The sequence below is a fragment of the Perissodus microlepis genome, chromosome 6 (assembly GCF_051167445.1).
Source record: "Perissodus microlepis isolate ML-2025 ecotype Zambia chromosome 6, ASM5116744v1, whole genome shotgun sequence".
NCBI classification, from domain to species: domain Eukaryota; kingdom Metazoa; phylum Chordata; class Actinopteri; order Cichliformes; family Cichlidae; genus Perissodus; species Perissodus microlepis.
The window spans coordinates 38,579,258-38,606,378 of NC_140466.1; the positions used below are offsets into that span (position 1 = coordinate 38,579,258).

The 27,121-nt window shown below is 41.9% G+C and overlaps 1 protein-coding gene and 1 long non-coding RNA gene across 3 annotated transcripts in view; both read left to right on the top strand.

Moving 5' to 3' along the window:
• The window catches only part of LOC146386221 (creatine kinase B-type), a 39,464-nt gene extending 27,919 nt beyond the window's left edge, over positions 1-11,545 (top strand). For both annotated transcript variants that reach the window (XM_084932307.1, XM_084932308.1), the window contains exons 6-9: positions 7,017-7,170; positions 7,974-8,097; positions 9,421-9,610; positions 9,995-11,545. In XM_084932307.1, the coding sequence (XP_084788433.1) occupies positions 7,017-7,170; positions 7,974-8,097; positions 9,421-9,610; positions 9,995-10,155 (629 nt within the window). In that variant the 3' untranslated portion in view covers positions 10,156-11,545. The remainder of the gene's footprint in view (positions 1-7,016; positions 7,171-7,973; positions 8,098-9,420; positions 9,611-9,994) is intronic.
• Positions 11,546-13,741: 2,196 nt separating this feature from the next.
• Positions 13,742-25,082, top strand: LOC146386222 (uncharacterized). The gene is made up of 2 exons (XR_014800555.1): positions 13,742-15,617; positions 15,750-25,082. It is a non-coding gene; the product is annotated as an uncharacterized LOC146386222 (long non-coding RNA).
• The last annotated feature ends 2,039 nt before the right edge of the window (positions 25,083-27,121 follow it).

Consider the following 27,121-nt stretch of genomic DNA (forward strand, 5'->3'; position numbering starts at 1 on the left):
TATAGATTTGGATGGCATCAATCTCAAATGGAGTATTTGGGGATCCTGCTGACAAAAGACCTTGCATTGTTATATGAAGTTAATTATAATCGGGTGAACAAGAAGATATATGAAGATCTGGAGAGGTGGGGTCTGCTCCACCTCGATCTGGGCAGCAGAGTTAGAGCGATAAAGATAAATATCCTCCCAAAGCTGCTATATTTGTTTGCAGCACTTCCAGTTGAGGTTCCAGCAAAACAATTTAGAGAGTGGGATATGCATTGCTCAAGATTCATATGGGGAAATAAAAGACCGAGAGTGAGATATGCAACATTGCAGCTGCCTGGTGAGCGGGGGGGCATGGCTTTACCGTGCTTTGAGGATTACTATCTGGCAGCCCAGATCAGACCTCTAGTGTGCTGGTGTAACTCTAAGTTTGAGGCAAAATGGAAGGACATTGAGCTTTCTTTGATGGATTTCCCAATACAGTCTGTTCTGGGGTCTCTTGAGAGTTTACCACAGGCATATCAGATGCAAAATTTATGTGCAAGTTTTTCCCTGAAAAAATGGGCAGATATGATTAAAATGTTTGGTCTTAATAGGGAAATAGGGTTGCTGGGATGGCCAGCGTATCTCCCACGCTTCCTTCCAGCATTGTTAGACCATAAATTCAGGGAGTTGTCCATGCATGGAATCACTGCAATCTTGGGGAGCTGATAAATTTTGAGGACATGTGTCAGATTTAAGAGATCGGCAGGGAAGATTTTTATCATTGCCTACAGGTTCGGAGCTTCTTCCGGAAGGAAATTAGAATGCTTGACGCAGATGCTAGTGGGGTGATCCAAATATTTATGGATGCTTATGGTGAGAACATTATAAGAGGTACTATAGGCAAAATGTACAGAAGTTTTATAGCTATGAAAAAGACCTCAACAAGATATGTCAGTCATCAATGGGAAAAAGAAGCAGGTATAACTATCTCAGAGGAAGATTGGTTGCGGATGTGGAAGAATGTGTTATCTACCACAAATTCTTTAACATGGTGAGATTTTGGATGGAAGAATTTAATTAGATTCTTCATCACACCAAAGCAGAAATCCAAAATAAGTGGTTCAGGCGCTTCATGCTGGAGGGAGTGTGGGGAGGTCGCTGCAGGTTGCTTCCATGTCTTCTGGTCATGCCCTAAACTGAAGACCTTTTGGGAGGAGATTAAACAAATGGTGATGGATGTGCTGGAAGTAACACTGGACTTCTCCTTTAGTACCATGTACCTTGGGAATATCCCTGAGGATATAAATAAAAGAGACTCATACTTTTATGGTTGCATTCAAAAAGGCAATTACTAAATGTTGGTTACAGACAAGCCCCCCCCCCCCTCCCCACACGGAAGCTGGTCATAGACATTATTAACACAATTCATCATATGGAACTGATTACCCTCTCACTGCGGCTACAGAAGGAGAAAGGAGAGAGACTTTGGGAACGATGGGATCGTTATACGTCAAGAGACTAGAAACTGATACCTCTGTGATGCAGAGGGACAGCTGCGAATTTGTTTGAATGGAACATGCACCTGTGTAATATGTAATATATGTAAGTAAAACAAGGCGTTGTGTATTTTGGAATATGTGAACATGTGTTGGTTTCCCTTGCCCTCTTTAGTTCTGTATGTAAAATAAGATGAAAATCAATAAAGGGAAAGTATTAAAAAAAGCTTAAGCAAATGCTAATTGTGACAGTTAACCCTTGATGCCTTTTAAAACCTCCCAATTCTTTGATCCTTGGGCTGAAGGAAGAACAACACTCGGTGTATAACTGTTCAATCAACAATTATTTTAATCCATACAATTCTTATTATTTCATACAAGCACATTGCGCAATACATCCAGGATGGGAGATGTGCTCGAAGAGGGTCACAGCGGATCTCAGAATGTCAGACCGTTACTCAAACTCTTATAGCCTCTGGTGGCCCCCACCTAGTCATAAAAGCCTAAACATCCACATACTTTCTATCTCTCAGTGAGCCTGAGTTATGACCTTGGCTCCCTGTTTTTCTGCTTCCAACACAGGTGGAGGAGAAGCTCTCGTGCAGTCTGCTCTGTTCTCTCTACAATCAGAAAAGCAAGGCCATGATTCTCTGCACACAGTATTCTCTTTATAAATCCGCAGTATGGAATGTCATAAAACAGTGTCATTCACAGTAAATCAGCAGTATAATATAATACAAATCAATCTAATAAATCTAATGATTTTCACATTCTTCTAACTCAGGAGTATAATGCAAACTAAAACTACATAATGATTACACAATCTATAATAAGAAGTATAATGTGGCCTACAGCAGTATCATGATTCAATCATTTTGATTAAAGGTATAATGTAACATATGAGTATAATAATCTCACATGCCTCATGTCAAGAATGAAGACAATGCCATGTGTGACTCTTGTGCGAGTCTATTTAAGAGTAGTTAAGTGTTACTTTATTAAGATTAGTGTGTTACTACATTACAGTTTTTCTCCATTGGTTTGGCTCATTTCTTGAAACAGAAATTACATTCTCAAAATAACATAGACAAACCTCCAAACCTCTTGGCAAATGTTCACAACAGAATGGCATTTCTCATTCAATTTATCAAATGGCAAATGCCTTAGTACATGTCTCAATTGTCTCAGTGCATCTTTGCAAATGATTAAGTACAAGTAGCCTACAGTTATACAGTTAGCCCACATTTAGCACATTTTCCAAATGAATAGATCTTGTAGATCTAAACCAGGGGTGTCGAACTCCAGGCCTCGAGGGCCGGTGTCCTGTGCGTTTTAGATATCACTCTGGGTCAACACACCTGAATCAAATGACTAGTTCATTACCAGGCTTCTGGAGAACTTCAAGACATGTTGAGGAGGTCATTTAGCCATTTAAATCAGCTGTGTTGGCTCAAGGACACATCTAAAACCTGCAGGACACCGGCCCTCGAGGCCTGGAGTTCGACACCTGTGATCTAAACTGATTAGTTGATTCTCAGTCTAATGATCATTCTCTCCAAAACATGTCAGCATGATTTCATTGTATAAGTACTCGCATGCACAACTGTCTGTTCAATTGTCAAAATTGGTCAAGAACATAATGCCATGAATACCATATATGAATTTCTTTGAATATTTGATAAATTGATGACAGTCATTGACAGTCAGGTGAAACTAGACTAACGAAGGGGGAGTGTCACACACAGGTGTGTTCCATGATTGTGTGCTGCCAAACACAGATATATAGAGCTTGACCAGAGCCAGTCCGATCTCTGAACATGGATAGACAAGGCCAAGCAAACGGACAAGGGGAAGTTCTTCCTCGAGGAGGAGGAGGAGGAGGAGGAGGAGGACTGAGAATGCGTGGTGGAGGAATAGTAGGGGTGCAACAATACTCGTATTGATATTGAACCGTTCGATACAGTGCTTTCGGTACGCATATGTATCGAACAATACAAAATTTTTAATTTCTTTCATCAACTTTCCTTCTGACGATGCTGTCTGTGTTGAGCGCTCAGTGGATCTGTGCTTGACAGTGCAGCCTAGGCGGAGTAGTCGAACGCTGATTCACTGAGCGCAGGGCCAGCTAGCGAGACAGAAGTTAAGCTCTCCTTGCAATATGGCAAATTGAACCTCCCCCACCCTCATTCAGATCTGGCGTTTGGAACTGTTTTGGTTTTCATGTGACGTATGACCCTGAAGGTAAGCGCGTCATGGACAAAAGTAAAACAGTATGTTGGATGTGCCACGCAATGCTCAATTACATTGGTGGGAACTAGTGCGTTAGCGCAGTTAGCTCGTTAACGTGTTGGCCGTCCAGCCCCACGCACAGGGCGATCCGCGGTAGCTCGTTAACGGAGATTTGCCGTGTTGTGGCGTTAACGTCATTTCAACGAGATTAACGCTGACAGCACTAGTGGGAACACAACGAATATGACTGCACATTTACTCTGACATCATCCTAGTGCAAAGACAAGTGGAAGCAGACAAAAACAACAAGCAGGCATGCTACAAACTTTACCCGAGTCATTTAGACAGCCGTTAGCGCATGATTCTCATTATGGGGACCTGATATGTTTAATATGCTGCTGAGAATATAGCCCAGAAGAAGCGTATAGTATAGCTTTTATTTTGGAAAGAGCCATTTCTCTGTAATAAACTCTCTTTTCCAAAGATGAGTGATTTCTCGATCAGATATATTTATTTTTTTTATTACTTTGTTGTTTCAGCAACATTAAATTTAAAAACTGTACTTTTGAGTTAAAATATATATTTATAATTTTAATAAATGACAAATTAAAAAGGCATGAGCATTTTTTTGGTATCGAAAAAATATCGAACCGTGACAACAAAGTATCGAACCGAACCGAGAATTTTGTGTATCGTTGCACCCCTAAGGAATAGGGGGAAGAGGCCGAGGTGCGCAAAGACACTGTGCTGTCCTGAATGAAATTCGGGCCACAATTATAGACCATGTCATAAACCATGGCCTCACAATGGCAGAGGCAGGTCGTCGAGTACAACCTAATGTGCCTCGCTCTACAGTTTCCTCCATCATCCAAACCTTTCGCAGGGAAAACAGGTATGTACTCTATGTAATCTATGATGGAATTATATGTTGTATAGGACAGGGCACTGTGCGTGAGGCAAAAAATGTATAACTTACTGTAGAGATTTTGTGTGCATCTGCCTACAGTAGTAGGTCTATACTAGCAGGTGGAGAGGACTAGTGGAATGTTTTGATACTAAATATGACAAGAAATATATTGAACAAATTACTGTAAACTATGGAATTACATAATTTATACAGTTTAGAGTAGTATTCCAGTCACTGTGCAATGTTGCATTAGGATTGTGGTGAAGTTACTGTGAGTAAAACAATAATACAATTACACTGGTAACTTACTGTATTCTGTTCTTTGTGTAGGATTGGACGACAACCTCGCGTGGGTGGCAGAGGAAAACTGCTCAATGAACAACAGGAAAGAGAGATTTGTAACATGGTGATGGCAAATAATGCCATAAACACAATAAGCATCTCCACAATAGACTGGGTTTTGAAGAAGCATCAGATGACAATGAAACAAATCTACAGGGTACCATTTGGGAGGAACTCTGACAGACTGAAGGAGCTGCGCTACCAGTATGTAAATGTAAGTCAGTTACTGGTTGTCTCTCATTATAACCTTACCTGTAATCACAGTAAGCAGTAGTTCACTTATTTGGTTTCAATACCTCCTTTACCTGATTTCAGAATCAGTATTTGCTTCATCTGACTTCAACAGAAAACTGCAGTTTACTGTATGATAGAATTCTCATTATAATCCTTATTTTGTTGTCTCCCAATCAAATCTATCTAATACTGTAGGTTTTACTGTAACATCTCAGTAAGTCATCAGTATTTCCCACTCCCCTTTCTATCAAATACCCCTGCAGTACTTCCTCATAGGCCTATCACTAGTTTAGAACCACTGGAGTAGTGGCCTGACCTGTGGGGGAGAACATGTAATTGTCTAACTGTAGTATATGACTCTTCTGTATGACTGATTTTATGTTCTTTACTCTATTTTAGAGAATAATGGTATTGGAAGGACATGAGACCCCTCACATCCTGGTGTTCGTGGATGAAGCTGGCTTCAGCCTGGCCAAGGGCCGAAGACGTGGCCGTAATATTATTGGCCACCGGGCCACAGTGGATGTCCCAGGTCAGCAAGGGGGCAATATAACTATGTGTGCTGCCATTTCTGAAAATGGTGTGGCCACTCACATCCCCAGTCTTGGCCCATACAACACACACAAGCTCCTCATCTTCTTGGATCGCCTTTATACCAATTTTATCCCTGAAAATGAGAGAGGTCTCATAGGGCCTCACCTACCCATTTATGTAATTGTGTGGGACAATGTCAATTTCCACCATAGCCCACTCATTAGGGGCTGGTTTGCAACGCATCCAAGGATGGTCATGGGGTTCCTACCACCTTACTCTCCTTTCCTCAATCCGATAGAGGAGTTTTTCTCTGCTTGGAGGTGGAGAGTGTATGAGCATCATGCTCAGGATCAGCCGTCCCTGCTCCATGCTATGGACGCAGCGTGTGACGACATTACAGGAGATCAATGCAGGGGATGGTTGCAGCATCACACCGTTTCTTCCCTCGTTGCATCGCAAGAGAAAGTATCCGCTGTGATGTGGACGAGAATCTGTGGCCAGACGGACAACAACGTGTAAATAATCAGGAGGGTGAAGACAGTGGACAAGAGCGGGAGAATGAGTACAGCGACCACTGAATAAGTCCTTGTTTTTTGATTTTGTGTTCATACAATTTACTACTGTAATGTACATTTTCTTTTTACATATGTATGAAACTTTCTTTGCGTGTGAATAAAAAATGGTTATCATTTCCTTGGTAGTGTGAGTGCAATCTGTGATGTCAAACCTTGGAGGCTACTCTTTTCTGTTGTATATTGTTGGTCCTCTGCCATAGTGACAAAACATCTAAACATTTTGTATGGCAGTACTCACACAATGCCAAAGGGACGATGCATTTTGGGGGCACTGACTATTCAGATTAGAAAGAAATGTAGTTTTGACACATGAGTGAACTGTTTTAGGAGAGATATGAGCTTTTGCAGGTGGACCATGTTGTTGTGATCAACCATACAGGTTTATTTTGACAAAAGCACCAAGAATGATGAGAATGTCCGATCTGTGTCGAGAAATGAGCCAAAGCTATTGAGAAGGATCTTTGCCATTTTGGAGACACTGACTGTTTAAATGAGAAAGGGGTTTAGATTGAAGCCTGAGTGAACAGCTTTGGAAGAGATATGAGCTTTTGCAGGTGAGCTATAGTGTTGTGCTAAACTGTCAGAGTGTTTTGCCAAATGATCTTAGAGTTTTGAGAATGTAATTTCTGTTTCAAGAAATGAGCCAAACCAATGGAGAAAAACTGTCAGATTTTTTTGTCAACAAGGTACCAATGACACCAAACTAGTTACCAATCTCCTGTTTTTCAGCTTTGCAGCAACTGGAACAGGAGCTGGCAGGTCGACTTCTCTTACTAACGGACTTAAGCCAAGAGCAACAGAGTGAGCTGAATCTTAAAGCTCCAACTTCCTTCCAGCTCCGCATAGGTGTGGCCCGGGACTGGCCTGATGCCAGGGCAGTTTGGTCAGTATGGTTTTCATGGATATAGAACCTGCTCTGGTCGCAGGTAGTTAAAAGTTTGATTCCCATAAATGCCATAATCTTCCTTGAGAGACACTGTTACAGAAGTGTAAAACATTTAAAGCATAAATAAAAGATTCAATGAGCTTTACAGATTTTGCATACGGTGTTCCTCTGGGGTCAATTTGACCCCAAGTTGTTTTAGCTATGTAAAACATGTCTGTCTGTGTGACCTAAAATCCTTACACCTCATGTTATGGTCACTATATGTACCTAGAAGATTAAGCAGGGTATACTTTAGCACTGACCTGTTTTGTGGTTGTCAAGATCGATCAGTTTTCAAAATGAAATGAAATGGCAATAGTTAAAAGACAGCTTGAGATTTCAAAATCAGGACTTTTTAAACTAATTAGTGATATGGGGGTGGCTGTAGCTCAGGAGGTAGAGCAGGTCATCTACTGATGGGACGGTTGGTGGTTTGATTCCCTAGCTCCCCCAGTCTGCATGTCCAATATCCTTGGGCAAGATAATAACCCCAAGTTGCTCTCCAATACAGCCATCAGAGTATGAATGTGTGCAAATGTTAGTTAGAAAGCACTTAAAAGCATAGAAGAAAGTGCTTATGTAAATGGGTGAATGTGGCATGTTGTATAAACTGCTTTGAGTGCTCTGGGTTATATAAGAGTCAGTTCATTTACAATCTTGGCTACATCCATCTTTTAAATACAATCTATAGTCACTGTCAGCTTGTGATGTTTAAAATGAATTAAAGTCAGATGTTTAATGTGCCATAATTTTTCATGCAGGGTGAGTGAAAACAGGAGCCTGTTGGTCTGGGTCAACATAGATGAGCACCTCAGGCTGGTATCAATGCGAGAAGATGCCAATGTGGCTGAAGCTTTTCAATGCATCTGCATCAGCTTGCAAAAGGTAAATTTTAATAAATGAATAAATAATGCTAATAAAATTTTCACTGTACCCCCTCCCCCAACTTGTTGCTTGTACATTGGGTTTTTTCCCAGTGGATGAGAGAGCTGCCTCTCTGCTTCTTCAGATTGGGTATAGGTGCTGACTGTCATTTGCACTTTTATGCACCAAACAACAGTTGAGATTCCCTACTCTTCTTGAAGCTGCTGGGTGTGGTGCTGAGTGTTCCCCACCTAGCATCTTCATTGTCCTAACAGGGAACTTCAACACTGACTTGGGCAACAAGTCAAGTTTCTTATTGGACTTCTGTTGAAATCTTAATTTGTCGACAAGAATTAAGATGTGCCGTGTGCACTTATAAACATTAGGATGTTTATAAGTGCACATGGCACCAGGACACCCTAATTTGCAGGCCACTGACCAATTTTATAATTATTATTATCCGATCTATAGCCAGGAAGAACAATGCACTTTCCATCCTAGTCATGTGCTGAATGAGCTCTTTATCCTCTCAATGATATTTGATTGTGCATGGGAGTTTATCATGTGTACATGTGTTTTGTGGACTTGGAGAGGATTCAGATGCGTCCCTTGGGGGATCCTGTGGGAGTTGCTTAGGGAATATGGCGTATCTAGCCTTTTGCTATGAGCAATTCAGTCCATGCACAACCTCAGTAAGAACTTGGATTCCCAGCAATAAGTTGAACTCATTCCCAGTATAAATTTAATGTAACAGGGCTCAATACTATAAATCGTAAATTTTATGGTCAAAATTTCTAGGCAGAACCAAGTGGCAGAAGGTAGATGATGTTGCTTTGTTGGCTTCCTGAGATCAGAGGGAGCTGAGTATGAAAGAGAAGTTGTTAGTTGACCTGTCAGTTTACATCTATACCCTAACTTATGAGTAATGACTGAAAGAATGCAACTGATACAAGCAGTGGAAACTGGAGATAGTTTTCTCTGGCTGCAATAGTTAATAAGTTCAAGTCATTCAAGAGTGACTCACAGAAAAGGGGCTACTCCTCCAACTTGAAAAAAGACATCTGAGGTGGGTGGGGGTGAGGTGGGCTTGGGAATTTCTCAGTTGTCCAACAAGTGAGCTGGAAGAGGCAGCTTGGAGGGGGGGGGGGGTCTGGACCTCCTCTCCTTAGGCTGTTGCCCCTGAAACCCAGCACCAGATAAGCAATAGAAAATGAATGGATGGATAGATGGAGTTTTTCACTTATGCTAGTTCTAGAAAAAGTACTTAGGGCCTTAAAAAGTAACTGCAAAAGCTCCACCAGGGAAACCAGGTTGAACTCATGAAGACTGATTGTTTGTATCTAGCTGGAAAAGTACTACAGAGGTCTCAGACATCCCTTTATCTGGAAGCAGCAGTTGGGATGGGTGATGAGCTCCCCGGCTAATGTGGGTACAGGTCTGAGGATCAGCGTCCTCATCAAACTGCAACACCTTCCCAAACATAAACACCTTAAGGATGTTCTGAAAAGACTGAGGATCAACATGGACAAAACAGGTAAACAGAAGACCTAGATCTGATATTTCATAGCTTCAAAACTTTGACTAAGTTTTGAATTAATTCATATTAAATCATTTTTTGCTTTTTAAAGAACTTATTTTAACATTGCACTCAACAACGAACAAATCCTCCCTAACAAAAAAGTGTAACTTCAAGGGCCAAATTGTGTTATATTTCTTCACGTCAATATACGGGCCACAAGTAGGGGTGACGTGGGCCATGAGTTTGAGACCCCTGAGTCTCAGTATCAGTACTGGTATTTGGTTTTAGCAATACTCATGCTGTATTTACCTGGTATCAGATCAATACCACATTTGCTACATCCCACACCACTAACTGTCAGTGTTGGATTTAAACTTTCCAAATCTCCTCATTTCCCAGATTCCCCGGAACTATATAATATAAGCAACATGGCAACCTTTGGCTTTACCGAGGTGGCACTGACCCAGCTGGTGGTGGACGGGGTTAAGCTACTTACCATCATGGAGAAAAGGCTGGAAGGCAACCTAAGTATAGATGAGCTTGTTCCTGCACAGAAGTAGACACATTAGGAAGACAAGTGGCTGAAGGAATACTAGCAAAAAGAAATGATTGCTAAGAAGACTATGGAAAAATATACCTTGCCTACTTTGATCAAGATAAAGATTAGGTTGACAAAAGTTTTACTTTACAATGGGACTTCACGATGGATTAAAAAAACAGATGACACGAATGATGTCAGTATTAACTAATGGATCGCACAACCCTGCAATTACAAAGAGTAATGTATTTCTTTTACAGAGAATATGTGTCTGATGGAAAACAGCAAGAAACAAATCCTTCATAAGGCACTCACTGAAATCATTTTAATCCTTATTGACTGTTATTGGTGCACAGTAGGAGACTGTTTGACTTTTTTTAATAATTTAATTATTTAATATATATTTGTTCTAAACAGCTGCTTAGAACAGCGGGCAAAGCAGAAAACCAAACAAGTATTGGTTTGGATCAGCACATGAGATTTGTTCACCCTGAAAAAATATAGAGTAACATCTGTAATTTTTTCAAATATGCATGAAAGTAAATTTGCTTGCTGAATTGTAAGTGCATTTAACATCCCAGTGGTGTGGCTGTTGTTTACACTCTTCAGCAGCAGCATACACATTAAGATGTGAAAGAAAAAAAAAATCTACATTTTTCTGCTCTCTGCGCCTATGAATAAATTTACTCAAACATATGACTCTCAACCATTATATTGGCACTTTATCTGGAACCATCAGATAGTGTGACAAGGGTGACAGGGAGGGTGACAGGAGGTCACAGTGTACCTAATTTTTTTCATAGAAAAATATTACATGTTCATATTTTTTGCAGAAGAAATCAAAGAAGAAGTAAATTTTCCTTGATTGTTAACTATATCACCTTTCCTTGGATTTCTGAAAAAACAAGCATTATATTATTTTTCAAACATAATCAAAGATTTGTCCAAACATGGCTATTTTAAAATTTATGTGGGATGTTTTTATATTTATATTTAAAACTGTTTTAATGATTACCTATTCATTTAGATAACAATTACTTTCTAATAAAAACTGGAGTTGTGAAACATTAGTGGCCAAAACTTGAAAGGTTGTTAAAATTTAGGACTGGGTGAAGTTGCAAATTGGAAAGTAAGTGTAATTAATGGGGACTTCAAAATTACTTAAGGGTTCCCTAAGGCCTCTCTGGTTCTCTTCCACAGTATGTCTTTTGTTCTGTCTTCCTCCCCTCACCCCAACTGGTCATGGCAGATGGCCACAGCTCCCTGATCCTGGTTCTGCTGAAGGTTTCTTCCTGTTAAAAGGGAGTTTTTCCTTCCCACTATCACCAAAGTGCTTGCTCATAGGGGTCATATGATTTTTGGGGTTTTCTCTGTTGTATTATTCTGAAGGGTGACTATTGTTGTGATTTGATGCTGTATAAATAAAATTAAATTTAACTAAATTGAATTATCTGGTGATTAAGGGAGTTGCACTGTCACTGCATTGAATTCTTATTGTGTTTGTGTTATTAATATTATATGATGACAAATGTCTGTCTATTTCTATGTCTTGGATTCCTAAGATCTCCTGAAAAAAGAAATACTACAATCAAATGTCTTATCCCAAAAGTAAATGGGTTGGGTGGGCCGCCCTGGGCCCTGTGGGGCTTGGCAGTGCTGCTGTTGCGGGCCCCGGTCTGGCACACTAAATGGCATCCAGAGGACAGTTTGTTTATTCAGCCTCACCTGTGGTGCCGGTGCCCACCTTTCAATTTTAAATACATGTAATTTAGGGTTCTCGTGAGGGGCCGTGCTGACACCAGCTGCTATCAGGCAGAGGGTCGTTGGTACCATGCCCCTCCCATGTTTTAAGTGCACTCTAGAACATACGTAGTAACACCAAAAATGAGTGGGTAAAGGGTGAATTCCCCATTCACCTTTAGGTCATGAAAGCATGATGAGTTTCACAAATTGGTTTTGGCTGATGCAAACTCTGTTGAAGGTCAACACCATGCAAAGCTTTTGTTGGCAGGAATTCTGGAAGTTGTCAAAACCTGAGAATTGGAATTGGTGCAAGGAAGAGTGGAGTCAATAGACCCTTTAACAGAAAGCTAGGATCTGCTTTAAAAATTGGGGAAGCATTTCCAAAGGTAAGCATTTTAGTTTTCTTAAGAGGACTGTGCAGCCAAAGTACAGATTTTGCCATTTTAAATTTCTGTCACAAAAACACTTTCACTCAGCGCTCTTCACAATCCACTAACAATTTTGAAAAATGAAATATTTTTTTATGCAATTCATTTCATAAACAATTCAAATAACATTCAATTCATATCTGAGTGTGTAGTTTAAGACAAAGACACCTCACAGGTTGTCAACTGCACTAAATAGCACTCATTAAACACCAGAGTCAGAATCACCAGTGAAGAGGTGACCTCAGGATGCTGGGCTTCATGCCATGAAAAGCCATATCTTAGACTGAACAACAAAAAAGAAAATAAACTGAGATAGGCAAAAGAGCACAGACATTGGACAGTGGATAACTTAAAAAAGGTGTTGTGGACAGATGAGTCTAAGTTTGAGGCCTTCGGCTCAAACAGAAGAATATTTGTGAGATGCAGAACAAGCAAAAAATGCAAGAACAGTGCTGTGTAATGGCTGGGGGTGCTCCGGAAGATTTGTACAGTGAAAGGAACAAGAGTTTGCAACACTGTGCCATACCCTGTGGACAGAACTTGATTGGGGCCAATTTCACCCTACAATAGGATAATGACTCCAAAAACACCTTCTGTCACAACGTGTCAGCAATATTTAAAGAATAAGAAGTCAGCCAAGTATTCTGGCTGTAATGGAGTGTCCAGCACAGTTTCTGGATCTGAACCCTGTTGAGCTGTTGTGGGAGCAGCTTGAACATATGGTACAGAGGGTGACTCATCAAGCCACCCTCATTGTGGGAAATTGTTCAGGAACCATGGGGTGTAATATCATCTGATTACCTTGAAGGACTGACAGAATGGTCTCCTATGGCTGTAATTGCTGCAATGTCCTGTTCATTTTGTATATCCCCTATTCGCAACAATTTCATGGGTGTTTTCATGGAAAATGAGAATTTCCAAGTGATCCCTGTTATGGAAAATGATTAAAACTGCAACCAACAGGCGAGCGTGTCTTTTGAAGTGAGGTTTATTAAAAAAGAAAGAAAAACACTGCAGTGGAGAAAAACGTTCAGATGACACTCCTAACCCGTTTTTCTGAGGGAAAGACATCACCCATCATCATCAACGCGCATCGTGGAAACGATGCGCGTATCGAGGCTTGCTTCATTTGTGGGAGGAGCTGAAAATGATGATGTCCAAAGCCTCGCTGCCCGGCTGTACCACGTGACTGATTCATGAAGTGGTTCGAATTTGCCGCGAGCTACGACAGCGATACAAACCCCTCAGACTTCATTCAAAATGTGGGTGTTTGATGGAGAGTTGCGGTTAGTGAGAGTTTGGAGACAGTTTGGAGGTTTATGAGAGTGAGGAGAGAAAGTCAGGAGAGAATGGAGCCAGCTAAGAAGAGGAAGATGTCCTCCCCTGTGTGGGAACATTTTGATTTTATTCCTCCCAACAAGGTATGTAAATTTTTACAATTCAATTCAATTCAATTTTATTTATATAGCGCCAAATCACAACAAAAGTCGCCTCAAGGCGCTTCATAGATACAGAGAAAAACCCAACAATCATATGACCCCCTATGAGCAAGCACTTTGGCGACAGTGGGAAGGAAAAACTCCCTTTTAACAGGAAGAAACCTCCGGCAGAACCAGGCTCAGGGAGGGGCGGCCATCTGCTGCGACCGGTTGGGGTGAGAGAAGGAAGACAGGATAAAACACATGCTGTGGAAGAGAGACAGAGGTTAATAACAGATATGATTCAATGCAGAGAGGTCTATTAATACATAGTGAGTGAGAAAGGTGACTGGAAAGGAAAAACTCAATGCATCATGGGAATCCCCCGGCAGCCTACGTCTATTGCAGCATAACTAAGGGAGGATTCAGGGTCACCTGGTCCAGCCCTAACTATATGCTTTAGCAAAAAGGAAAGTTTTAAGCCTAATCTTAAAAGTAGAGATAGTTTCTGTCTCCCGAATCCAAACTGGAAGCTGGTTCCACAGAAGAGGGGCCTGAAAACTGAAGGCTCTGCCTCCCATTCTACTTTTAAATACTCTAGGAACAACAAGTAGGCCTGCAGAGCGAGAGCGAAGTGCTCTAATAGGGTGATATGGTACTACAAGGTCATTAAGATAAGATGGGGCCTGATTATTTAAGACCTCGTATGTGAGGAGCAGGATTTTGAATTCAATTCTGGATTTAACAGGAAGCCAATGAAGGGAAGCCAAAACAGGAGAAATATGCTCTCTCCTTCTAGTCCCTGTCAGGACTCTTGCTGCAGCATTTTGGATTAGCTGAAGGCTTTTCAGTGAGTTTTTTGGACATCCTGATAATAATGAATTACAGTAGTCCAGCCTGGAAGTAATAAATGCATGAACTAGTTTTTCAGCGTCACTCTGAGACAGGATATTTCTAATTTTAGAGATGTTGCGCAAATGGAAGAAAGCAGTCTTACATATTTGTTTAATATGTGCGTTGAAGGACATGTCCTGGTCAAAAATGACGCCAAGGTTCCTCACAGCGTTACTGGAGGCCAAGGTAATGCCATCCAGAGTAAGAATCTGGTTAGATACCATATTTCTAAGATTTTCAGGGCCGAGTACAATAACCTCAGTTTTATCTGAATTAAGAAGCAGAAAGTTAGCGGCCATCCAGGTCTTTATGTCTTTAAGACATTCCTGCAGTTTAACTAATTGGTGTGTGTTATCTGGCTTCATGGACAGATAGAGCTGGGTGTCATCTGCATAGCAGTGAAAATGTATGCTATGTCTTCTAATGATACTGCCTAAGGGAAGCATGTATAATAACAGAATAACAGAAGTAACAGAATTGGTCCTAGCACTGAACCCTGTGGAACTCCATAATTAACCTCAGTGTGTGAAGAGGACTCTCCATTTACATGCACAAATTGGAGTCTATTAGATAGATATGATACAAACCACTGCAGCACAGTACCTGTAATACCTACAGCATGTTCTAATCGCTCTAATAGGATATTATGGTCGACAGTATCGAACGCTGCACTGAGGTCTAGCAGGACAAGCACAGAGATGAGTCCACTGTCAGAGGCCATGAGAAGATCATTTGTAACCTTCACTAAAGCTGTTTCTGTGCTGTGATGAGCTCTGAAACCTGACTGAAACTCTTCAAATAAACCATTCCTCTGCAGAAGATGTATTTTCATAATACTGATAGTACAATACAATTTATGTTAAGCGGCTTTACTTTTGTACAAGGTGAAGTGTTTGCTATGTGCCAGGGAGCTGGGATATAACAACAACACCTCATCCATGCTTAGGCACTACAGAGCTTGCATGAGAATAGGGGGAACACCGATTGTGGAGCAAGACCAGGTGAGCCATCAAATGCCATGATAATATAGCATGCAGTAATGTTACTAAATGATATAACAATATTATACAACTGTTATAAGTCACATGTGTGATATTTATATTTGTGCTTTGTTTTTGTTTTCTTTCCTCTAGAGAACAATCTCAAATAGATGAAAACCTGGTTAGCATGGTGACTGAGGACTCCCAGCCATTTAGCATTGTGGAGGACAAAGGATTTAAAAGATTTGTTAAATCATTTAATCCTAGCTATGTTCTCCCCACTAAAAAGATCATAAAAGCAGTGAAAATTTAGTTTTTACAGAATAAAATGTGGGCAGGACTGAGGCTCAAAGCCTCAGTGTGTAGCTGAGTTACAAAAGCACAACCACTGTCCACACCCCAACCACACCACACCTCACAGTAAATGATCATTTCCATTTTAAGCATTTCCAAATGATCATTTTCCATACTGCCAGTATAAATATACACAGTATACTGCATCACTACAATATACATGTTTTACACACTCCTTTTGGTGTTGACATTTACAGGCTGTGTGCAAAAGGCCACACTCTTCAAATTCATGCCAACTAATATTTTTACGTCCAGTAGGTGTCCTACTAGAGCGAATGAAGCTTCAAGATGCTTTGCACTGGGGTGAACCAATTGGATGAAAAGCTTCAGTGCTTCATGAAGCTTCATCTGCCCATCACTACTTACATGCATTAATTTGATAACGTGGTTAGCCTACTCAACGTAAATTACACACGAACAACATTAAGCTACTCACGCAGAGAAGAACAGCTGCTGCTGCCATCATCATCAGTCATCATTTCTGCTACACTGGCAGGGCTAGGGGCCAGGACTCTACTCTTTGGGTTTTTGGGGGATGTTGCTAACTCCGGGTCCGATAACAGGCAAACCACCCGCAGTAGATGTGCACGGTGTGAGGTCTCGCAGCAAGCTATCAAATACGGCGCATTTCTCGGCTTTTAACAAAACGCTATACGTCGCCAGGTGTTTCATCAGATTCGAGGTGTTACCTCCTTTGCACAGTATCACTGTTACGTTCCCCCCGAAGGGGTCTAGGCATGCGAGTGAGGGGACCAGTAACAAATGAGTCCGGAAACAGAATGAAAAGGAAAACAGACAGAGTTGTTCTGTAATAATATAGTTTTATTACAAACAACAAGGAGGCTGTCTGTCCAAAACCCAGCAGAAAAACACATACAGCCACAGAGGGGAAAAACCACCCTGCTCACAGCTCGTCCCCAGCTTAAATAGCCTCAGAGGTGATTGCTGACTGGATTCAGGTGGCAAATGAGGCTAATCAAGAGCAGCTGTGTCCTGGGGAGAGAGGAGAGTGAGAGAGACAGATGGGGTAGGAGTGGCAAGAGAGGAGGAGGTGGAGAGAGCGGGCAAACACCCCACCCACACACTCCCACAGCCTCACAGGATGTAACAATCACCTTAAAGCACTTGTTGCAGGCTGCTGAGTTTGCAACTTTTGCTGTGAAGTACAGCCAGACTTTGACCGCTTCACCTTGGGCATTTTTAATCTGTAGCTCTGCTCTAAAAGAACGTACGTACCTGGGTCCGCCTACTATCCTCGGAAAGGTAAAATGATTGGCTAGAATCCAAAGTGCATGACATCTCAGGGAAAAAAAGCACAGAAATAAAGCACCGAAATGTGCGCTGCTTTTCGGTCTGGTTACTACCGTTTATGTCAGAGCTGGTGCCATTACCGGTACCCATCCCTACTTGAAACTTAGGAGACTCATCCTCTTTTGTCAGCGGAGTTGTGATCAACCTCTGCACTAGGGTGCAAAGGCACGCGATGAAACAACAGCCACAACATGTAAATATGGCAACAAATGTGGCTATGGACATCAACAAAGACACCACTATAGCTTTATACTTACCAAAATGATTACTAAACCAGTCATCCCAGGGATTATTTATGCCAGAGTCTTCTGTCATTTTGGTGGACAGCATCCTCAACCCTTCCAGTGCTCTGGTTACAGAGCCATCTAGAGCTGTGTTATCAGGGATAAAAGTACAACACAGAGGACCCACCATAGCACAAACACCCCCCTTCTCAGCCAAAAGCATGTCCAGGGCCACCCTGTTCTGCCAGGCCATCAAAGTGGCGGCCAGCTGTTCAGATAGGCCCGCAACTGCATCCCGTGTCAAATTAGCCAGTCGCTGAACATTATAATGAACATAGTTTATTCTGTCTACATTTTTATTTGGAGTTATCCATAGGAAAATGGATTCAAACCTTCCTGCAACCTGGTTGGCCAATTCATACTCATCAGGAACACCTATAAAATCTATGTAAGTTGGGGAGTTTTTAGTTAAATCAAAATCTTCTGACGTGGCTCTGCAGGTCCTACCCACATGAGTCTCTGCAGTAGCATGAGATCCCGCTAATACTATAGGAAGTGCCAATCTTACAACAGTGCAGGCTCCCAACCAGCCTCTCGGCAGGGTGTCCCTCAGAATTTTGTCACCAGAACAGGTCAGCACGAGCAACATTAATGCTGCTCATATTTGCCCATTCAGTGACATCTATCACCTTATCACACCATGCCTCACCTGGAGCACCTATTGGGGTGACACTTACCCTGGTCAAACAGGTGTAGTTTACAGCTTTTGGGGAGAACACAGGGGGAATAACACCCTTCCTGGGAAGAGGGGTACCCAATGTAATACAATCATGATCCACCCTTTCCTTCATGTGGAGCTGCAACATGCAATCAAATCCCGGCCTGTCCTCCCAAAACAACAAAGGGGCTGGCACTGTGAACAGTGTGGGGCGTGCTCTAGAGCAGGCTACACATTCTGTCATGTCATTAGACTTGGCTGTGTAAGTTATCCAATCCAGCCATACATTCTTATCTATATAACCTGTCTCTATTTGCACCACATCTTCAGGTCCAGTTGTGTTTAAAAAAGTAACTAATTGATGTCCTGACAACTCCGTCGAGACATGGGCTGAGGTTGCATTTGACGTGGTGTGAGATTATTCTGTTATCATATGTTATCTTATATCTGTAGTTAAAGTAGTTGAATTATGTTCTGACTTAAAAGAGTGTGAAAATCATTAGATCTATTGGATTGACCTGTATTATTTGACACTGTTGAATGTGTTACACTGTTTCTTGACATTTCATACTGCTGAATCATGAAGAGAATGTTGTGTGCAGAGGACCTTGTGCCGATAATAGAAGAGACAGACCACATTCCATACCCCCACCTTTACAGAGAGCAGAAAGACAGGGAGCCGAGGTCATAACTTAGGCGCCGTAACAGAGAAAGAATGTGAATGTTTAGGCTTTTACGACTAGGTGGGGGCCACTAGAGGCTATAAGAAGCTGAGTAACCCGTCACCACTTTGAGATTTGCTGTGACCCTCTTCATGCATCTCTCCCCATCCGGATGGCTTATGCTCATAAAGTGTTGGATTGTATGGAAATAAAGGATTGTTGATTGAGCATTTATACACCGAGTATTATCCTTCCTTCAGCCCAAAGATTAAAAGAATTGGGAGATTTTAACAACTTGGTGCCGTGACCCGGATATTTGGTGTGCTGAGGAGGGGCAGATTTGGCCTGTGGTGAGATCGTGAGGCGAGGCGAACAGAGGACCGGTCCAAAGATAAAAAGGTAAGCACAGCCTGTTGTATTATAAATACCAAATGTGCATATTGGGCTTTCCAAATTAATCTGTTCGCTGAGTTACACGTATTTTCACATTAAATTTGTCGGTGTCTGGTTTTCGGCGCGAGATACTAACATCATAAGTTGAGGCTGAATTCCAGTGTGTCATAGGAACTGGCTCTAGCAAGATACTAAAAGCATTCTACGTTGAGACTAGAGTTGCAGCCCACGTTACCCTCCGCATTTAACTTTGTCTATGACTGGCTTCTGTTGCAAGAAATGGGGAAAAACTTCTAAAACGCGGCCAAAGTTTAGCATATGAAATAGAGGTGAAATAGAGCCTGGCTTGTGGTGCGCTTGCATTTTCAAAGGTGAGCTCAGAGGTTTCTGTGTGTGTTTCTGCTTGTGAGACGCTCTCTGTGTGTTTCATTGTGTGAAATATGAACATGGTGACAGTGACGGTTGATGTGTGAATGGGAGGACACTAGAGCAAAGACACATTTTAGGATCAAAGGTTGATGTCTAGTGGGCCTCGTGGATTAGTTCCGGGAGTGGTTTCCCAACCGGTAGATCAGACGCGGCCCAGAGGTAACTAGGGTAGCAACCTTGGGAGTGGAACCCCTAAAGAGCTTGTTCATGGTGTGGCAACCCCCCTGTCCGTGGACGCTCAGGCAGGTCCAGCGGCATCTGGTTAGCCGAGGTGGTGACTTGGGAACTGAAGACTCCCGCATAGCTACAGAATAACACTGAAACTTCTGTGTAATCACGGGTTTACATTTATTCTGGACTAGAACAAGACACATTTTGCGAACAAAGGTTGAGTTCTATATTAGTAAAAGAAAAAGGTTGAATTCCTCGTTTCAGTGGTTGAAATTGTTGTTTGCCTGTTCCCTGACGAGTGTGAAATTAATTAAAGAGGGCAATTTGGAGCCACATAGAGATAGACGGGCATAATTGGGTGTAATACTCTGTGGTGTAAAGAAAAAGAGGAGTCAAAGCAGTAAGAGGTGAGTAGTGGTGTGAAATATGTTGGGTTTTAAATCTGACGTAGAGAAAGGAGAAATGGAGGGAGAGTGGAGAATTATTGAGAAGCAGAGAGAGGAATGTGTTGGGAGACTGGCATGCAGTCTGCACTGTAAAGGTGGGCGTGTTGCCTGCTTATCTGGTTAACAGTGATGAAAATGATATTAAATAAATCTCTTAGTGTGTTAATACAGGTGGCTACGGACCTGGACCAACCGCCCCCCACAAGCACAGCGGCCGAAGCAAAATTATAGTAATGGAAACCACACTCAGCAAGAATCAGCAGCTGTGGAAAAGACAGCAGCGAGGAGAGAATTAGAGGAGAAATTAAGAGAAGTTTTAACACATAAAATTGGGGCCAACAGACTTGTGGAGGTTGGGAAGGCGTCCGGAGCATCATAACAAAAGGTGAAACAAAAACACACACAAGCAGAGAAATGTGAGAGAAAGGCTCCTTGTAAGGTAATGCCTTGTTTGAGAAAAAGTTAAAAATAACCCGCTTACAAATGCACACACACGCAATGAAAAAACAGCTTGCACTCAGGAACACGTGAAGATTTTCCGGCAAGATTGAAGCAGGGAAATTTAACATACACATGTTGTTTTATAATGATGAAGTTTATCCATTACTAACAAATAAACCCTCTGGGTTGCAGGACAACAATTTAACTTCAAAAAAAAAAAAAGAGAGACTGGTATGACCAACCAGTGATGAAACAACAAATTTAGTGGTTAAGAGTCAAATTGTGAGATGTTTTCTGCTGATTGAACAACACAAGTGATTACTGACGGAAAGAAATTTCTCTTTTGTGAGTTTAAACATGATCTTAAGAATTTGAACATGTGCATGTCGTCCTGTCAACTTGGTGGGTTATGAGTTGATTATATCGTGAGAAAAAAAAAAAAAGGGGGGAGAGAAGGCTGACACAGGGCCTGCCCTGGTGTTTCTCCCCTCTCTTTGTAACACAGCCAATACAACATCATTTTCCTGTTCATTTGTTTTTGTTTTGTTTTGTTTTGTTCTTTCTCTTTATGTTTAATTACAGGCTGCTTTGCCAGCCCTGGAAGCCGAGGCTGACCTGGACTCCTGCTCTCCCCTCTACCATCTTCGACGTGACCCTGACCAAACGCTGCAGCAGCTGGACCCACAACAACAACCTGAAAATGTCAACAGTGCTGCAGGAAAGCGATCTCATGCAGCAGAGACGGAGAGCGTTAAAACCAAGGCCTGTTTCACTACACGGGGGAAAATTCTCAGACAGCTTCAGCTGACAGAGCTGTGACGAGATGCCCGCCAAGCCCGAATGAAAAGTAAGGCCGAGCAAAGGAATGCTGACCTTAACAACTCTGCATTAACACTGTGCAGGACAGTGATGGACCAACACGGATGATCGGGCAGCAAAAAGGGCGTGACCGAGACAGGAGGAGCAACTGAGGTCAGAAGGCACCTCAGAATGGACAAAAACACAGAAGAAGATGCAGGTTTCACCTGCGGTGAGCATGGACACTGGAGAAAGGACTGCCCCAACTGGGGTCAGAACCAGGACGGACAGAACTTTGAGCAGCAGCAGCAGCAATGGTCGCAAACAGACTGAAAAGGAGGGGGGCAGGACCCCAGGGCACGCTTCAGGCCGTGGTTTACCCAAGACACCAGAACAGGAAAGTGATGAACACACACACACACGTCTACACACACACCGATTCAGAATGAAGTGAAATACACACATGAACACATGTGCACTCGTTGATTGAGTGAGAAATGACACACACACACACCTAAATTGAAATGCTGAGTCACTGAGAAGTGATGCACACACATACACAAGCACACGCTTGTGCAATGAAGAGTGATGCACACACACACACACACACACACGCTGATGCAATGAAGAATGCTTTGCTAACAAATGCTTATGCTGATATGCAAAATGCTGCACACAAACATCCAAATACATAATTTTTATAAGAAGCCATTGATTACTTAGAATGTGTTTTATGTCACCCAGAGGGCATTTATGTAGATTTAAGGAACAAGGTCTAAAACAGTTTGGTTATGAAAACAATGTCTGTGCGTGGTGTCTGTTTATGGCTCAAGGCCTTGATTGAATTGTTTATTGTGCTTCACACAGCCCTGGTGAGGAACAGTGGCACAGAGTGAAAATGATGAACTAATAGAGTAAGTTTTAGGTCGGAGTACGGCATTTTCTGTGATTGAGATTTAATTCAAGGAGGAACAAAAGGTGTTACGGCACCTGAGGTTCTCATTCCCACACAATATTGTCCCAGGAGAAGCAAAAAATTTCCTGTGAATTTCTGGTTGATTTTTGGGTTTTGCTTAGCGCTAGCTTGATTTTATCAGTGAGCTTTGGGTTGTGTTCTTTCTCTAAGAGAGAGAGATGGTTTTATGCTTGGACATGTCTGCAACGGGCCCTAGTATGTGTTATTTTAGTAGTATTTTGTTGGTTACGTCTGTTTTCGTTTTTGTTACAGTGCATTGAGATAAGAAAATCTGAGAGGTGTGATCCCCCGGTGGTGATATGTTGATATTTTGTGAGTCCATGATTTAACAATCAGCTCTTTAAACCAGGCCTGAAAGATTGAAATTTAAAGCGCTATGAAATATTCTTACGGAAAACAGTTGCAAAGTGTGTTTCTCCATGATTATAATGGGCGTGGGAGAAATTCACTTATATGGGACACTGATCACATGAGATAGTCCTGAGTCTAAAAGGATTGCAGCGAGTCAATCCAGAACAAAAGAACAAAGAATTGTTTCCTTTTAAAATGATGACGTCATCTTGCTGGTGATGGATGCTCGAATAAGTCGCGCATGAGACTCCATTATCAGCAACATCTGGTATGAATGTGTGTGAATGAATGCAAGTGACTGGACTGTGATGGACTGACTTGATACTGAGACAAAGACTGCACCAACTTTAGGATTAGTAAATGCCGACAAACAATTCACCCAGCCGGCAAGAGAAGGGTGGATGCTTCGCTTTGTTTTGTTTTTGCAGGAGCAGGAGGATAAGAGAGACTGGAGGAGGAGACTGTAGCTTCACATGAGAGTGTGGAACTGCAGACTTAACACTTTGGTTGCTAATTTTGAGTTACTGATGTTTGCATTAAGAAAACTGTGCTATATTAGCTGTGTTTTGATTAAGGTATCATGTTATATTATTGGGAATGCCAAATGCTACAGTGGAGAAAACTTTTGATATCACTCATGACTGGAATATGTTACTATTAACCATAGCAGGCCACTGTAAAAAAGTCAATTAAAGTTTATAGAGGAAAATCGCCAAAACTTTAACAATATTTATGAATAACAGGGGAATGGTAGACTTGCCACATTCAGAATAGAGATATGCAATAACAAACATTGGTCCACGTGATTTAGGTTCTCACTTGAAATAGTAAATTATTAAAAGTAGAATATAACCGACAGGGACATGTGATAGGATGTGGTACTGCAAAAGAACAAGAGCAAAGTAAAGAAAGAAAAACCTATTGTGTTTAGTTTTGATAAATTCAAATTAAAACGTACCATTACACTCAGAGGATCAATATGAAATAAAACATATGCAAATTTTGTATGAAGCACATGACTGATAACTGTTCTGTCCTGAGCTTTTGTTTTTATAGCACCCACTTGACCACACCAACAGTTTTCACACCAAAGGAGGGTAATTGCGAATATTTGAGGGAGGAATACTACCAAAAGTGGGAAAGGTAAGCCCTGATGGGGGTAATAACACCATAAATTTCATTTATGGTCAAAATTCTTCAAATTTTGACAAGCATAAAATTTTCCAAAACTTAGAGACAGAACAGAGTATTGGATAGACATAATTTGGCAAACCACATAAGGATGGAGTTGGACATCCACAGGGTGGAGGGAGGGTTGGTGTGACCAAGGTGTGGTTTGGCTTGTTGTATGTACATTTCAAAATGTTACAGCTCTGGATGGACCAGTTACCAGGGCATGGAAGGATGACAGACTTTATTACATGAGGAGAGGGGAATTTTCCGGGATTGAAGATCCTCAGGGTGAGTGGTTGACTAAAGCATGCATAAAATAATCATTTTGTTATTGAATGTTAATTGATTGATAATTGGCCACATTTACAGCTGTGTTGATTTGTTGTGGACGCAGTCTACTTCATGTTTAAGGATTCTAATTAACAGATTGAAAACAGTGACACTAAGAGAAGAATAGGCAGTGCCACACTATCAGATGCGAGTGATGGTTGGGCTCAGTGATGAATTAGGATGATGAATTTGACAATGAGGGAAAAACAGTGGGTAAAAAGGGAGTGACAAATGTGTAGTTCATATTAACACACAGGTTTTGTTTTTAGGTAGTTCTGCGGATACAGGCTCTGGGCGGAGCCAGGAGTTCAACAGATCTAACATGATAATTAAATTGATTTTATTCTCTAAGACAGGATGACAAGGCTGGAGCAACGGTACTCGAGAGACGAATGTCTGATACTTTCTGAGATATGATGTCACTAACTTTCTCTTTTAATTTTCTAGCTCCGATGAATTGACACATGGGAGTGTGTCAAAAAGGGGGAAGTTGAGTCTGAATATCAAACAATGGTTTTATGAACATTTTATGACTTTGTTTGTGTGTTTAATAATTTAGGTATGGTAAAACTTAAGCTTATAATGTGTTAGACTTAGAAATGGGTCAGATTTGCTGTGACCCTCTTCATGCATCTCTCCCCATCCGGATGGCTTATGCTCATAAAGTGTTGGATTGTATGGAAATAAAGGATTGTTGATTGAGCATTTATACACCGAGTATTGTCCTTCCTTCAGCCCAAAGATTAAAAGAATTGGGAGATTTTAACAGTGGCCATCCCAAACTTCACACTAAAAAACCCCAGTGGATCTGAACCCCCGATATCTACCCCCAAGGTGAAATAAGTCCATCCGCTGCTCCCACAACTTATATCAAAACAAAGTTTTGTTGTATTTTTTATTGTTAAAATCAATGGGTTTACCTTTCCTGTGGCTGCGTCTCCTCCCACCTGAGCACTAGTCAATGAAAAATATGTCTGCACTTGTGCATTGAGGCTACTGTAAATATCAACACTTCACCGAGTTCTTTTGATTCCTCAGAGGCATCCGATGGTGGTGTGCCCAAAATGGTGGTGTGCTCCTAACAGTTTTATAACAGACGCTCTCTCATTCTAGTCTAAACAACAGTGTCTCAGTAACTTTCCACTAGAGATGGTCCCCTCTTATCTACATTTTCTCAGGCAAGCGTGAGCAAGAGTCTACAGCTTTCTACTCCCCAAGGGCACATGGTCTAATGCCTTTATTTTTCAGGGCTGTGTCCACTTAATACTACAATATATAACTTTATAATACTTATTAATAAAAAGCATAGCATTATTGAGGCACTGCAAATTATTTAATCCCAACACTACCCACCCTGGGGGTCGCTGTCCAACCACCCGGTCCTGTGTTCCAAAGAACCCGATCCCAGGTCGGACACCAATAATCAGAATTACTAATCCTATGACCGCAACATAAGATTAGTAATTTATGCCCAGTATTACACATATACACATTGTGGCCTCGCCACACATTGGCGCTACCATAACACTCTATTACATCACACAAATCAAACTGCAACTGTCAATTGTCCTTGTACTGCAGTTACCATCACTGTGGTCTGAGGTCCACTGTCTCCTGCTCTTCGGACTCGTCTGGGCTGAGAAGTCGCTCCCAGCCGTGGATCTCCCAAGAGGCTCCACCACAGGGCAATCATCAGCCCAGTGAAAAGCAGCAGGGCCACTCCGATGATGAGCTGCTTTTCAGTACGGCACACCGTTGCAGGTAGAGGGTGGACTGCCTACTACCTGGTAGTTGGTACCCAGTTGCGCGCTAATTTCTTTTAGTGCCTGGTTCACAAAGTGAGTGCCATTGTCACTAGTGATTTTTCCCGGGATGCCCCATCTAGGGATGATTTCTGACAGAAGAGCTTTTGCCACTGCGCTACCATCTGCATTCTTGGTTGGGAGCACTTCTACCCACTTAGAAAACATGTCAACTACCACCAAACAACACTTCTTTCCCTCTGCTGGTGTTAGTTCAATGAAATCCACCTGGCTCTGCCACCTGGCTGTAGCTCAGGTGGCAGAGCAGGTCAGCCACTAATCAGAAGGTCGGTGGTTCGATCCCAGGCTGCCTCCTGGCTGCATGCCAAATATCCTTGGGCAAGATACTAACCCCATGTTTGCCTACTGGTGGTAGTCAGAGGGCCCGGTGGCGCCAGTGTCCGGCAGCCTCGCCTCTGTCAGTGCGCCCCAGGGCAGCTGTGGCTACAATGTAGCTTGCTATCGCCAGTGTGTGAATGGGTGAATGACTGAATGTAGTGTGAAGCGCTTTGGGGTCCTTAGGGACTAGAAAAGCGCTATACAAATGCAGGCCATTTACCATTTACCATAAGATGGTCAAAGGGCATGTCAGGTGGAGGGTGTGCTACAGTATCTACACGAGCTGGACGTCACACATCATTGATCGCGCAAATTAGACACTTTTTACAATACTTTTCAGCTGCTGCAGAAAAGCCTTTTGTGAACCACAGCATTGTTACTGCCTGTAGCATCCCCCCTTTGGACACATGGTCTAACCCTTGTGCCCACTGACCCGATTCGCAATGTTGAGAACCAAAACAAAATACCAGAGGCCCAGAAGGATGCAATCAAACAGATGAGTTTATTGAACACACGCGTGGGAAGATGTACACTGCAAAACATCAGATGTAGATATCCGCCCAAAAATACACTTCAGATTGCTTTTATAATGTCAGGGTTGGGTAAC